This window comes from Harpia harpyja, chromosome 3 (assembly GCF_026419915.1).
Source record: "Harpia harpyja isolate bHarHar1 chromosome 3, bHarHar1 primary haplotype, whole genome shotgun sequence".
In the NCBI taxonomy this organism is placed as follows: Eukaryota; Metazoa; Chordata; class Aves; order Accipitriformes; family Accipitridae; genus Harpia; species Harpia harpyja.
The window spans coordinates 14,220,248-14,236,561 of NC_068942.1; the positions used below are offsets into that span (position 1 = coordinate 14,220,248).

Consider the following 16,314-nt stretch of genomic DNA (forward strand, 5'->3'; position numbering starts at 1 on the left):
TTCATCGAGCCATTATTCGGTGGAGAAAGACAACTTTGGTGTCAAAACGCAATTTGGCAGAACTTGAGACCAACAAAAGTAGTTTTAGTATATAATCTTTAGAAAACATAGTGGGACACGCTTTTTCAAATACAACAAATAGCATAACTTACTGAGGCATAAGTAAACAGTACAGCTTGTTAGTGAATGAGAAAATTAAATTGGCCAGAAACTAAAGTCAGTGGTGAAATGGCTGACATGATTTTCCAAAGTGAAAGAAATAGGAAAATTGAATGTATTTTGAAATAATAATTAAACATCTGTAACTACAAAGACGAGACCTCTAGGATAAAATACTAGCATCATTAAAATCAGTTGGAGGTTTCTCCTTGGTTTCAAGAGGGCTTTGTTTTTACTACTTGTCTTAGTGCTTATTTTTAATTTATTTTACAGAGGTGATTTCTGAACTGTTTATATGTATAGCTGATATTTTACATGCACAGCCAGCAAAATAGCACCATTACAAAATAGGATTGCACTAATATGTACTTCTGTGTGGCTTGGGAAATTTTTGCCACTTACAAGAGCTTCAATGTTATGGTGCCATTGCATTTTTGAGACTTTCCCACAGAGGAACTGGATATCTGGTTACATGCTCACTGGTTAACTACTCTTTATTGATTTTAACTAGTTTAATCCAATGAGTTTTAGACTGTTAATAAAATGGTCTTGAATACCTGATATAAGCAGATGTAGTAATAACTACCTAAAACATTTAGCAAAAAACGAATGCTTGTGTGAACAGAGGATAGTCATACTGCAAGTTTTTTGTTCAAAATGGAAAATAGATTACATTATAGGGGTTTTTGTCATAAAAACTTTGACTAAACAGCTTGTTTTAGAGCATGAACTATTTTTTAATGAGCTATCGTATTTATTACTTTAGTTATTTATCGTAAGAGACAAAAGATGTTGTGAAACAGCTTTCAAAAATGCATTTATACAGGGAAAATCTTGGATGTTTGATGCCAAAACTGAGTGTCTCAGGAGTATATTTCTGTCATGCTGCTGAAATTCTCCAGACCTCTAAACTTAGCATGTTAATGCCCTGCTGGAGCTAGGCATGGACTCTGCAGAAAAGCAACAAAAGCATTCTGTGCTTCAGCATCTTATATTATACTATATTATGTATAGTATATCATATAGATAGTTATATATTACTATCTTGTATTACTCGGCAATGTTTATTGAAGCCCTAAGTTTGTGGAGATTAGGTTTGTGGAGGCTACATGCAAGAAGAGCAAAAAATCATGGTACTTTCTTTTGTTACGTAGAAGTCATTATTAAACTTTTCCTCATTAATGTTAAGTTCATTAAAGAACAAAACAAAACTGCGGAAGTTGGCTGAGTGAAGGAATTTGCAAGTGGAATTTTGGAATAAGGAGTCTACTGGCTCTCCTTACTCAAAGTAGTCAAATTAAATGTTACATATCTTGACATGCTACTTAAATTGGCATTCTTTAAAAAAATGCAGGTGCTGAAAACATAAAAATATTCATCCAGGTATGTAGATAGTTAAATAAAAATCAGAAATCCACAACCAGAAACTTTTATTTTGACTGAACATATTTCAAAGATGTCAACATCTGTATGGTTATATCCCATTGGAAATACTTTAAAGACCTTCGTTGTAAGCACTGCCAGATACTTTCAATGTTACAACTACATTTCATAGTTGATCTTAAGTGGAGAATGTGGTAATACAGACTGCCTACTGACAGGGAAAGGAGTTTCAGAAGATGACTTCGTCATTACTATATATAGGAGGTGCTAAAAAATAATTGGAAAAGGGTTCACAGGAGGTCCATCGTATAGAAGGTAGCATGTGAAATAAAACATGGAAAACTGAGGAAATGAAATATGAAAAAATAATTGCCAGTCTGGCTTGATGTCAAGAAGCAGCAGTAGTACAAACATATTTAGTGTGGGAGTAATGCATCAATGGACTGTGGCTTGCAGGAAAAGGCACTCAGAGAGAGAGAGGGGATAGCAGTAGCAGTAGGCTGGCAGCATAAAACAAACGTTTTGTAAATACTGGCTGTTCTTCTTAGTGAGGAAAATTCTCACCAAGAGTTTCAGTTAACTTTCACATTCTACGCAAGTTTGTTTCCAGTGCTAGCATAGCTTTTGCAGTAACCGAGCAATTTTCACTGTTAAATGCGTGTGAGCATCAATTCTCAGAACTGTTACACACAGAGCAATTGTCTACTTCTTGTGAGACATTCTTCAGGATGCTGTAAGTTGCCTAATTGCTCCATTTGGACATAGAAATTCTGTTGCCTGTAAGGGCTTTAAGCAGACACTGAGAATCAGGAGTAGATTATTATTATTTCAATAAATATTTAATATCCATTTTTATATAGGACATAGCTAGACTACCAGTGCTCTTTAGTAATGGGAATTGTCACAGATTGTACTGGTATGTCTGTGTACATATTACATACTTTCTACTATTGGTACTAGTTCTTCATTATTACTGAACCACTGTTCATTTGGTAGCTTTATTTGCAATATTGAACGAAGTCTGAAGTGGTAGTTAAAATGTTACCTAAAAACTGTATAAGGCCCTTCAAAAGTTATACATGGCTTATTTTTGGTGACAGAAGGACATGGAAGTACTCATCTGACTTCCAGAAATGTTCATCTTTTGCTTCTGGAGAACTCTTCAACCAGCCCTGCTAGTGATTGTTACTGATCTGCTGGTGTTCATGAAGTTAGCTGTAAGTTTAGGAAACCTATCTAGGATCCTTGTCTGAATGTTTACAAATGGTTATGAATCCTACGCTTCAGTATCATAGTTAAGAGGTTTGTTAGAAAACATGGAAGAGCAATATCTAGTAGTTTTTCCAAGTATCTGGGACATAATAAAAAAGAAGTGCTCATAGCCAAAGTAGTTTTGTAGTAGTTCACATTCCTTTTACTTTCTATTCTGTCATTATTTGCTTATATCCCCCCTGAAGTCGTGCCAAAATTTCATCTCTAAAACCTCTGAATGCAGTATGGCTCCTCTTTTGTCTTTGGACAATTTAGAAGACTTTTGTGAGGGAACTTTTCTGAGGACAGACTGAATTTTTGCTGCTATTGTATTACTTTCACGTAACTGCTTACTAAAAGCTAATTTGTTAGGTTTGTCTCTTAATAAGCGTCACACACAAGTTTACTATAGGAAGATAAAAATAAAATTCAAGCTGTCCTTAGAGATTATTGCTTGGTAAAAATCAATAAAGAATTGGGGTAGCTCTTGTTGTGAGGCTCCTCTGAGAGAACAGTTCAAAAAGCTACTGTTTAACATCCATTTTGACTTAAAACCAGCTAATTTAAATGTTCATTGCTATGTATATGCAACAGCACATGAAAACTTGGAATATGATACTATGTTGATGTAACTTAATCTGCATTTTTCTTAATGTATCGTGCAATTGTAATGTTAGCTTTTAGTTTTGTGTGTGTGTACCCTTGCATCACAGATATTTTCATGTCAAAGCAACTTGTCTCATAAAACATGTTTGGTTTTAAGCGTCAAAGTGGCTCTTCCTTTTGTTCAGTAAAAGGGCTTTCTAGCCCTAACAAATTAACATATCACAAAGCTTATTCTCCATTACCTAGTTCATAAAAGCAGTACCCATTTTGGGAAAGTACAGGCATATATGGATCACCCCTGTGGTGTTTTATCTTATCATCAAAGCTTCTAACTTGGCATGAGACTGGCTTTTCAAGCTCATATTCTTCTCTTTGTAATTTTATTAAAATTACTAAGAATTTTATATTCAGACAATACAAAGCTTGGGTCTCATTATTCTTGACCATGTTGCTTATCTGCTTCCCTTTCATATAGAGAAAATAATCCAGTCATTTTTGATACAGTTTTCTCCTTTTTTAGTTGTGGCCTTCTTTTTTTAAATCAGAAGTATACAGCTCGGTTGATGTCCAAGGACTGTTGAAACCCCACGGATGATAGGAAACTTTGTCTTTTTGTGGAAACAGAGCTGTGCTGTCTCCCTTCATAAGAAACCAAATTAAATGGCATTCAAGTGCTGGTTTTTGAGGACAGAACTTAAGAAATAATGAAAGAGCCACAGTGAGGGCCAAGAGATGCTAGGCTTCATCCTGGCACTGAGCTGGTTGCTTTCCTTCCTGTCAGTAACTTTTCCTCTTTCCTGTCAGCTCCCTTTACTTCAGTTTTGTACTGAGAGAAAGCTTGTTGTGTCTTTGAGGTGGTATGAGGCTTGATCTATTCATGATAACTTTTGAATCAGTTTCAATATATCATTAATGAGATCTTTTTCTAGAGCAAGCCAGTCTGTAACTAATAGAACTTTTCCCTTTTTATTTTTTTTGATGCCTAGACATTCTTTTCACATCCACATGGAGACATAAGGAACTACAAGTTCTGCAAGAAATGCAGTCAGATGGCACCTGAAAGATTAAGGCTCACTCATTAACTAGACACAAAATCACTTTCCTCCAAATAATTTTATATGCAAGGTGGGAAGGGGGGAAACCCCACAAAAAAATCCCAAACCCACAGCTGCTTGAGCTGCAGAAGTCACAGGGCTTGGTCTCCTGTGGCTCTCTGCGTTGCGTGGTTTCTATTACCCCTTGTCTGCTGCAGTGTGACTGCTACAGCTTTGCCGGCCGAAGAAGAATTTGTGCTGGTGCCCTACTGGTGGGCTCACTGGTGCGTGCTAATGCCGCTGTGCTCGTGCTCCAGCCGTGCAGAGGATAAGAGCAGGATGCACGAAGAGCAGTCATTCACATCGGTCTCCTCTGCTGGCCCCAAACATTTCTGTCTCTGTTGAATCTGGAAGTTACTGAAGAGGCTTAAAACTTGTTTGTTAGTTCACACACTGGTAAATGCAGAGAGTGATTTGGTAGGCCTTGTTTCCTTGGAAAACTAGGCTAAAAATTAATCTTTTTGCTGTTGAAGCCTTTTTTCTTTTCTACACACCCCTAAAAGAATACAAAAGGCTATGTTTCAGGCAAAAACTTGCCTTGTTTCCTTCTCACCTACTTGGGCGTATGGCAACCCAGGGTGTTGGAGTGCGCAGCCTGGGGCTGGTCGACATGAGCAAAGGCGTCGGGCCTTTCGGCCTGTTTCCCTGGGGAAGCCTGTTGGGCCTGGCAGCCTTTCATGGAGGGTATTAAAATTCTGACTTTACTATCCTAACTGGGATAAAACCAGCTTTCAGTATTAGAGTCCCTTGCTACTCTTCATCATCCACCTCTGTTAAGCAACATTAACAAACTCCTTGGCTTGCTGGTATTTTCTTTTATGCTGTCAGTACACATTGGGATAGTGGAAGTGTTGGACTAGAGGTGAATGGCTTGACACTCAGCCAAGTCCTCCTGAAATGGTCAGGTTTGGGAATTGCTGTCCTATAAGAAAACCTGCAGGTTTTTCTCTTTGCAGGAAAGAATTCTGTGCCAACCATCACCTTTTTATAACTGTCTTAAATCCTTAGCCCTAAAAAAAAAAAAAAATTGTTTGATTCTGATACAGAAACTAATTCTATGAATGTATGGTTTCTGCTGGGTAAAGTCAGAATTTCTTACCCTCGTATCTATGGATAAGAAAAGTGGCAAGTGCAGAAATTATTTTAGAAATTTTTTTTCTTCAAAATTCATTAGCAGCTGGTCCCAGAATACTTCTGAAGATAAATACCAGTTTAAGGAATCACGTAACAGCAAGTTTTTCTATGTTTAAGTCAGTCTTCAGGGCTTCCTTTTTATAAGGCAAATCAGTAGTCTGCTGTTTGTAGCTGCTATTTGACATTATTTCTAATTGCCAAAGTCTTTAGGCTAAATAAACTGGTGGAAGTCGCCTTGTAGCTATATGTTTGAAAATTTCAAAACTAGTGCTTCTGTGTAAGTTTCTAATTAGTCAGTGTTAAAACATTGATGATGGTGGTGATCTCTCCAGTCTACTTATTTTCACCTAAAAATAGTATGAAAATTTGTTAAGATGCTTTGTGATTTTGTGCTTGTCTCGTCATCAAGTGTGGTAGGCTGTTTTAGTATGGAATTGCCCAAGGAGCCGGAGAAAGCTTTCCAGCAAATATTCTAGAATTATGCTGTGACAGATTATGGTGTTTTTTTAATATAAGAAGTATGCTAAAGAGATATTTGTAATCAAAGCTGGCAGGAAATTAAATAGGGAAGATGACTGGTTTAGGCCTATTAAGCAACATTTACATATACTTTCAATCTGATAGTCTGTTTTTTGAGTCTTGTTATAAGAAAAATAATTATCTTAATTATTTTTTTTTTTCCTGTAACTGATCAATTTCAGTATTTTAACTTTAGATTTCAGTTTGATTTAAAAGAAGTATTGCCTGGTACCTGTAGGCTGAGTCTTCTAAGAAATTAGTTTTCATGTTTTAATACTAATTTTGGAATTCTTCTTGCTGTGATTCATATACTTGTACTAGTGTGCAGCTGAGGTAAAATTGTATAGTGATCTGTGGATACAGAAATATATAAAAATAGAGAGTAATGCTGATGTGCTGAGGAGAGATGGTATTAAAAAGCATAATTGGCTGTGTCTTTATTTGCACCTTGTACTTGTACTCCTGGACTAAAAATGTGTCCCATGCTGAAGACCAGATTTCCAGCATTTCTTGTTGCACTGCAGATGTAGTAATGAGAAAAGCAACCGAAAGTTGAATGTTGTATAAGAATTTGTCATGAATGCTTTATCTTCATGTAGATGTCTTTCCCAAAAACAACATTATATGAAAACTTTTCCATCAGCTTCCTTACTCAGCCTTCTTCTATCTCCTAAGTAAAATTGAAAGTTTTTGTTGGGAGAATTCCTAGAATTTTGCTGCTTTTCTTTAATCTGCCTGTTTCTAACTTTGTATTTAGTTCATTATTTTCTTCTGATTGCCAACTGAAAGTAAACGCCAAAAATTCAAAGCTAACTGATTTCACAGACAGACCTGCAAGACCTCTCTGATGACAAGCAGTAACTTCTCATTCATCCTCATGAAGCTGGCACATGATTCCACTGGAGGCTGCCTGAGAGCCAGGCGCTCCTTGTCCCATTAAAATGCCTGTCCGTGGACATGTTGTTCTGTCATATCTGATCCCAGTGATCAATAAGGTTGCAATATGAGAGTTCTCCATCCCCTGTATGGAGGAATAGCCATCAGAAGTGCACTCTGCATACACATAGTTTATCAGCAACTCTCTTTCAGAGTGCTTGAAGTGCCTGGCCACTTGCTGTGCCTGGCCTTGGGTTGTGAGGCAGGTGAGGTTAAGCAGAGCTCGCTAAGACTGTGCAAGTCTGCTAGGATTGGGAGATCGTTTCTGTATAGGTGGACTTAATGTGATGGGCTGTGTATTCAAAAATGCCAGGCTTGAAAAAAAGAAAAGCAGATCTGAGAGCTGAATGACTTTCTCACACACCTAGTATCTGTTTTTAATAACAATGGTAAGAAATTATGCTTTGTCTGGCTTGTCTTATTTTCATGTTTCTTACAGGTTGATTAAATTACAGAACATCTGAGATCTGTTTTTAAAACAAGTGTGCTTCTATAATCTGTAGGTGTTAGAGGTGGTGACAGTCCACTACTTTTCAGCACACTAGTAATTAGCAATCAGTGTATATATTCTATCCATGAAATTTGTGCTGAATTTTCTCATGCAAAAACCCCTTCTATCTTTAATGTCTTCGTTTTTGCCAAACCTAATATGAGTTTTTCTGTCTGGTACTCCTTGATTACTATATCCAGACAGCTTTTGCAGTAAGCCTGTAGCCCAAGAAAATGTCTTATTTTCCCTATAATTTTTGAAATGAAGCAATCATTTGAGTTACTTAAGAGCTACTAGAACAGAAGAAACTTGAGATAGTGCTATGGAGATGATTCCTCCGTGATTGTTTGAAAACTGTGCCTTGTAAAGCACTATCATCTGCAAACAAGCCACTAAGTGCAGGCATAGCAATTAGTTGTGTAGGTGGTACTCTGTAACCTAGACTAGCTGGTAGGCTATAAAGGTAGAGAGATACAGAGGACAACCACTGGTTGACCAAATTTGGTTTTCTGTTTCATTTATTGCTGCAGAACAGTACTCAAGCAATGTACAAGGACTGTTCCTAGTCTATTTTTGTTCGCATTTGAAAAACAAAATATTTTCTGAGATTTATAGGATCTCTTCCCACCTCATAGAAGATGGAGAAATCAAGAAAATGCCCTTGTGATGGCAGATAGTTTATGATGTTAAAGTAATGCTCACAGTTCTGTACCTTATATTTGAGGTCACACTAAGGACCTACAAGGCTCCTTGTAAATTGTGCCTTATAGAATTGAAAAGTGAGTATTAGCTATTTAACATTCAGAGTAAAATCTTGTTTCAGTCTTGAACGTGAGTTCAACAATAAAGATGTACTTTTTATGGCTGAGTCTTACTTGAAAAAATTTACTATGTCATGCATCTCATTGGGGTTCAGCTTCTTTCTTGTTACCTGCTCTGGCAGATAGACTGCTGTCTATCTGCAAGACTGTTGTCTGTGTCTCCTTGCTTTTTCCATATAACTAGCATATATTCAGTAGAAATCATTAGCATGGGGACCTTGCCTCACCTTTTTAATGCAGTATGACACATCTTGTCCTTTTGTTCCTAGATTGATTACTCATTACGCTTTCTTCCAGATATTAAGGCTATGCACATAAAATGAAATGTAAAAATCATTCAAACAAATATGAGTGACTGTATATCACACTCATCTATGTCTTTATGGTCACTGAGTAGTAGCTGAAGTCATTTGAGACCTTTGTTATTGAAGGCAGTCAGGGTTGCCTTTTGGGCACAATCTGTTACTGACTTCAAGGAACGTAATAGTTTGGCTGGTATTCAAGAAACCACTGTTTGACACACAGCCTCTCCAACTGTTGCCTGCTATCTAGTTTATCTCATTATAACTTAATAAAAAGGTAGCTGTGAACATTCACCAGATTCCTTTGCCTGCTCTCAGGGTCTTGGATGTTGACTTTTCAGGCCAGAATATATAATAATGTATCAAATTTGAAATGCTGGCACCTACACTGAACACAGAATTATGCCCCTGTGCCACTTTGTGTCAGAACTCTTACAGATTTTTGCAAAGAAGATTGCAGAGATGTTTTTTTCTTATCAGGCTGCCCTGAAAGAGTCATGACCTGAGCACCTATTGGTCTGAGAACTGTCTGGGATTTTGGGGGGTTTCTTACATGTAGTATTACACATTGTTTAATGTTTTCCCATCAGCTATGTGATGTCATTAACAGCATTCAAGTTACAGGCTCAAGTGCCTGGAACATGTGTCTGCCATTCAAACCTGCACCATCTTTATTTTAAGCATAAATGTCCCTGTTGTCCCCTTGTTGGAAAGAGCACTTGAGATGAGTGGTGGAAGCTCAATATGTTAGAAATAAGTATGATGCTATGAAAGTGTTGAAAATATTTCCATGAACTTCGGTTACTCTAGTAGTTTCTTCATTAAAAGCTACCATAGGCTGTCATCAACATGGTCCCCAGCCTTACTGTCCTTCTAAGATTCATTGCTTCTAGTTGGCATTTGAATACTAGAAATTTCATGCTGCGGACTGTTGGATTGGATATGACCTTGCTAACTCCTGGATTTGATTAATGGAAAGCATTTCATTTGGAATGAAACATAATAATCTAATAATCAGCCTCCTAAGCTATGTAAATTGCTAGGAGTGCATCACAGTTTTTCAATTTGCCTTTTCTTCTCTAGAAGAGAAAGTAAAATCTTTAGAAGCAAAATGTTGTACCTGAAATTCTTTTCTCAACAATATAAAACCTCTGAAGAAGTTCTCCTTTTCTGTAGTGAATACTAGGAATTTCTATGCAGTTTATACTAGATACTTATCCAAATGAGCAATGCAGCTCATGGGGGGTTAGTGCTTCATCACTTGGAGATGATTAAGAGTAGATAGGATTGACAACTTGCCTCATAACTTTCTTAAGCTTTCCATTTTACATAAATTGTTACTTTGTTTTTCTTTCACTACTGTTTGTGGAGTTTGATTCTTTATGGACATACTCTGCAGAGTAGTAGGGCAATCACCTTAAACATCATCATGAGGAAGCCTGTTCTGTGCATTAGAAAATGACACAGCCTCCTGTGGCAAGTAATACGTTTGTATTTTGTAAATCAACATGCAAAGCAACTTTAGTAAGCAGTCACTTCAGCATTGTGCTTCCAGCTGAACATCCATCCAGGCATGAGACTGAACTGTGGTGGTCAGGACTACATCAGCATTTAGTAGGTACTGGAGGGTGTTGTTGATTTTGCTCTTTTACAGCCAGTTCAGCCACTCCAGCCTATGTTGATAACTTAAATTTATACCATCAAAAAATAAAACTATTATAGGAAAGATATGTCCTGGCAAAAGAAGGCTGCTTTATTTCTTGGTCAGATGTTTTCTGTGCCTTGGGGCTTCACTTCTCCTAGTAGGCATAAGGCAGTGCAACACAGCTTCTAATGTTCTTTTTCCTGCTCTTTGATTTACACAGTCAACCTGTCACTATAAAGTGTAAGTGCTTTCCAGTGCAGGATTGATAGCATTAGTGAGGTTGTTACTTTGTACAAACTTTGGCACCTCTTTTGAATAAGAGAAACTGTGTGGGGTTTTGTTTTAACTCATGTTTACTCACTAAATTTTGATCAAGATTATTTGGGTAGTGTGATTATTAATATTAAAAATGTAGTTCTTACAGTGGAAACGTTCTTTTAATAAATCAAATTATGTGCTATTTCTGAAAATGTCAGACTCAGCATTCACTTTATTGAAGTTGGATCCCAACAAGTGTGTTTTTCTCTCCAACTCATGCTGGTTTTAATGAGTTACCATAGGGTGCAGTTGCTGCTTAGATCTTTAATGATGTCTGTCATTATAGAAGTTCAGGTGGTTGTTTAATTTGTTGATTACTTTGAAAATTAGGCTTAAAAACTCCAACGAATGTCCAACTTTTTCTGAAATGGTAGAAAGCCTTCTGGATGGACCCTGATGTGGTTTTGGAAGTCTAAACAAATGAGAAGATAAAGAATTGCCCTTTGGAACAGCAGCATTTTGTGGTAGTTCTTAATACCTTAATTAGGAAGCAGTGGATCACTCCTATAGTATGAACAAATCTGATGGTTAATAACATACTGGTCTTGCAAGTCCTCAAGTTTAGTTATTTCTGCTCTTTGCAAACTTTGTCTACCATTGTCACCATTTCTACCGTCAGTGGTAGGTGGTGACAGATCTTGCTCTTGAACTTATTCTCCATCTCTCAGCACTTCTACTTCCATCTTGATTTAGCTCTCAATGGTTGTTTTCAACCCATGATCTCTGGCAAGCTTCTAGTGGGTGTGGGAGACGTTTTGTCAATAAGAACAGGTCATTGCTTCTGGTCTTCTGTATTCTTTAGCTTTTTCCCCTCAGTCTTGAACAATGGGCTCAGTCTGTCTTGGCTGTTTAAAATGTTCTGAAAGCCTCCTTCCTTTTCAGACAGCAGCAAGATTATTTAGGTGATATAGACAGTTCTCAAACTACTGGTAGCAAATGAATGCCACACTCTGTCCACTGATCAAGAAGGCAAAATGGAGGGACTTTTACCACATAAGCATTGCAGAGTCCATCATGTGTAATACTGTATGGTTCAGTTCTCTTTGACTGGTGGGCTGTCTGGAGAGTAGGATATGAAGTTTCACCTTGGTACTCTTCTTTTGAGCCCCTAGCTCACTGGGGATGGAGTAAGTGATACTGTTTTTACTTCATGACCTCTGACCATGAAGTAGAATGCATCGTGTAACATTACAGCTTCTTTGAATGGCTCTACTGGTCTAATTGGTTGAAATAGTTTTGATATGGATGGTTATTGTTTCAGAATATATTGGGAAAATAAGAGTGGAAAAGTATCTCCCTGTTCCAAAAAATGGTGTCATCTATTTCCCCAGCAAACCCCACCTTTTCTGATTGATGCTTTTCTAGCTTGTTCTTAACAGCTTCCAGTGATAGAGATGCTTTGGAGTCCTCTGCAGAGCTGGCGGCCTGCATTGGATGTTTTAGGACTAATGTGTTGTTTGCCTTCTGGGAGTGGTGGTGTGTGTTTGTTTTGGTTTGGGGGACTTTTAGGGCGGCAAGATGGTAAGTCTGAATATGCTTAGATTGTGTGTGCTGCATTGATGAGAACCTAGTGTTTAAGCCCAGATTTGGTTGAACTGAAAGCATTTCATTTCCCTGTCTTGCTGGTATTCCACGGTCAACAGGACGTTAGCAAAGTTGAGACAAGTTTGTATTCAGTTCTTTATACAATTAAGCTATTTCAAATACACTCCTTTTCTTGTTGCTTTTGTAATAATTTTTCCCTTCCTGCCTTAAGCATTTACCTTTGGAAAATACCTACTCTTCAAATTTACCAGTACTAATTTGTCACTTTCTTTTGAAATATAAAAACAAGGTTGTCTTATATCTTTAGATAATATTAGCTAAAATGTGGCAGTAAAGTGACAGTGAATACCTATGCAAAAGATAAGAATTAATGATCGTTGTTAGTGAAGGCTGGACAAAAAGAAATCTGTCATAGCTTGAGATTCTTGACAGCAGAACTGGCATCTAGCCAGCAGTTCCCTGTCCTGTATTTTTGTAGTTTGTTCCTTCTATCAGAGTATAGAATTTTCTATTTGTCCACATTTATTGCATTCTGGATTTTTGGGGGGGAGGGGGGTGCTGCTTCTCTAATTTGCCATCATTGGTTACTCTGAAAGAAATACAAGAGTTTATACATTTCAGAGCTGTTATTTCATGGTCTCTGCAAACTCTGCCATCACTGTACTAATTTGCACAAACCTCATGTTTTTGTAGAAACCCTGAGGGCCAGGAGTAACGCTTCTTTTTTTCTTTTTTTATTTTTAAACGACAGCTTATATTATCAAGTACAGATTGGCCTGAAGAAAGGCATCATTGATCTGATGCCCTTGGTACTGTTCAAAATTTCACAAATACGTGAAGAGGCAGCATAAAGTTATTTCAAGGTGTTCTCAGAGGGCAGTAGTCACAGAGAGCCACAGAAAAACTCTCTGTTAAGGAGTTGGCAAATTAAATACAGGACAGTAAGAGACCTTTCTCTCCTTTTTATAGTTAGAACAGAAATACTTGAATTCTACAGTGCCAAAGTCTTACTCTTTCATAGAACATCACATCGAAGTATATTCATAACTTTTATTCTTACCTGATTCCTGAAGTTATACAAATAATATTAACAGCAAACTTAAAGAGCATTAAGGAGAAACTGCCCTGTTTTCCTTTTTGGAAATTGAAAAAAATGGAGAAAAATTTTTTTAAGCAGTATTAGAAATCAAGAATGGGTTCTGAGTAACTCACTGTTGTACTGTAATGCTTTGATTTTTGACAAAATAATTATAGAAAAGATGGATAGGGACGTGCTTTTAATATTTTGGGTGGGGTTTTTTCCATTAAAACCCAGTATTATGTGGAAAAGGCAACTTTAAATAAGGAACTGTTTACCTAACCTGCTACAAGAGAATCATTTGAGTAAAAGAATCATTGGGCCAAAATACTGCTTATTGGTACGGAATTCTGTTCTGGTGTATATCACCTACATCATGTCTTTGAATTGCACATGCTCACACACACAGCGTTATATGTGCAAGTATTATATACTGAAGTCGATACTGGTGTCATCTTAATTGTTTCTTCAAATTCCTGCTCTAGTCCACGTCTGTGATTTTTTTTTTTTTTTTTTTGTAGGACGTGACTGTGAAAATGCAGTAGGCTATATCTCTTGTTCACTGGAATGGGAATAACTTCCTATTTATCTGAATTTTATGAGAAAGCATTGGTTCTCTTGATTTATCTGCTTAGATAGTGGAGGAATAAATTTGCAGCATAGTTTATGAAAATAACCATAAAGAAACACACGTAAAGTTTAGTCTTGAGAAGAGTTAAATTTTATGCAGAATCTCTAAGAGAAATGGAGTTTTACTTAATAGACAAAATTCACAGATTTTAAATATTTCCAGCTGAAAACTTCCTGTAATTTTCACTTTTTGTAATAGAGAATCTGGCTGAATACTAGCAATGATACCTTTTGGGTTGAATTACTTGCAGTTGAAGTTCACTGATTTGTTTAAACTCATTGTCAACAGATATGCTGTTGCCACGTGTCCTGGTTTCAGCTGGGAAGGAGTTAATTGTCTTCCTAGTAGATGGAAACATTGCAGTCCTATTTATAAATTTACATTAATTTGCCTAATGACTTATGACTTTGTTTTCTTTGTAGTTATTTGAACTGCTAGGCCCTGAAGGTTTTGAACTCATAGAGAAACTCCTACAGAACAGATCTCTTATTCTGGAAAGATCTTTGACTTGTCCAAATGATAACAGGTTCCAGACTCTGCAAGGTAAGCAGCCATATCAAAAGTAGTTTTCTAACTGTTCAATTATATTTCAAACAACAGTACTGTCTTATGTGTGTTTAAAAAGCAAGCAAAAAAAAAAAACCAGGCACCGGGAGGGATGTTTATATGGGCTTAAACAAAGAAATCGTGGTCTGGTTATACAGAGGAAACGAATACATATTGTATATATTTATTTACTTTTCAACTGCCTATCGGCACGTGTAACTCTTAAATATACTAACAGTTGCACTTTTTCTATTTTAGTGGATTACTCTGGAAATAAGTTGATCTTTTGGTTATTCCTCATCTGCTTTCCTGCTTAATCTCTCCTTCTGTACTATCGTCAACTGTAGGTCTTGGGGAGAAAAAGCACAGTAACAACCACTTCTGAAAAAAATAAAGTTAAGCTTAAGGATAGATAAGTGAGAGGGAAAAAAAAGGGGTTCAGGTTTTATACTGTGATTTTTGTTTTTATAAGATAAATTGCCCACACAGAGTAATTCTTTTAAAACCTGTTTTACAAATTGCTGTTTAAAAACAAGTCTTCTCACTTTCTCTTCTGACAAAAATAAATCTGATTGTGAATAGGTTGTGATTTGGGATAAATCTTACAAGGACATAACACCATGCAGCCCATTGCCTGTTCACAGCATACAGACTTAGAAAAATGTGAATAAAACTAGTAAGGGTGGACTTATGTATCCTCACAATAATTTTAAAATGCAAATAAATTTTTTTTTAATACATTTATCTTAACTGAAATATAAGCAAGCATTTAGAAGTTCGTCTCTTATTGTGCTGATAGTCTAAACTCATCAGAACAACTGTTAGTTTTATCTGTTCATGATTTCAAAGCAGAATGTCTTGCTGTCAGTATAACAAGGTTTTGTGTCCTGGTGTTTTTTCCCTTCTCAGATAATCACATAATAAAAAATTAAAAATACATTCAGTATAAACTGAACTGTTACAGTTTTTCTCCTATGTGCAGATTGCAGTTACACAAATATTTTCTTCTCACTGAACAGAAGTAGTATTTTGGAAGCTTTTATGAATTTATTCTTCATTATGCCATCAGTTAAATCTATCATGGTAATTTCTGCTAGAATGTGGAGGAAGAATATTTTCAATATTTTGCTTTTGAGACAGTAGGAAAGCATTACTGACTGTATGCTTTTTTCACTGATGAGAGAATCCTTCTTTCACTGTGGTAAAGAATTCAATCATACTTGAGTATCTCCTCTGAGATTGAAGATGCTCTGTCCCAAGTTCAGTTTATTAATTTTAAAAACACTTAGTTGGCATTTCTAATGAAGACTGAAGGTTTATCTTTCCAGAATTGCATTTGGGGAAGGGAATCATTTGTGTCTGCAGAAATTTAGTCGACTTTGAGTAATTTGTGTCTTGAGAATATAAGCAGAAGTCAAGAAACTGTACGTGTACTGCATTTTTGTAGCATGCTGTATTATTTGACTATTTCTTATGTAATTTACTTACATGGCAGTAAAGATGATTGTTGTGCTTATCAGACAAATCAAGTAACAGTTCTTTGCCCTGGTGTGTTCAGTCTGAATTAAATTTAGTCAGGAAATTGCATCCATTGTTGTCCCCTTTTAATACAAGAGAGAGCAAGTTAAAGCTACAGACATGATGGTATTAATGTGGACATTTTGACAGTTTATTAGATTTTTTTCAATGCTATTTAACAAGTTACAGTCACCTTATCCAGTATGCATGCTGCGAGATGTGAGAGTTTCACTGTTACTGTAGAGGAAAACTAAGAGGCACAAATTGTTCAAAACACCAGTCAAGTGGGTTTATTTGATGAAAAAAGTTTCAAGTTTTCGGCTTCAGAATTTGACTGC

At 36.5% G+C, this 16,314-nt stretch overlaps 1 protein-coding gene across 4 annotated transcripts in view; it reads left to right on the forward strand.

The window, feature by feature from the left end:
• ASCC3 (activating signal cointegrator 1 complex subunit 3) overlaps nt 1-16,314 on the forward strand; it is a 287,526-nt gene that overhangs the window by 38,566 nt on the left and 232,646 nt on the right. For all 4 annotated transcript variants that reach the window (XR_008234298.1, XM_052781435.1, XM_052781436.1 and 1 more), the window contains exon 5: nt 14,335-14,455. Coding sequence is in view for 3 of the 4 variants with exons in the window: in XM_052781435.1 (XP_052637395.1) it covers nt 14,335-14,455 (121 nt within the window). In the remaining variant the exon portion in view is untranslated. The remainder of the gene's footprint in view (nt 1-14,334; nt 14,456-16,314) is intronic.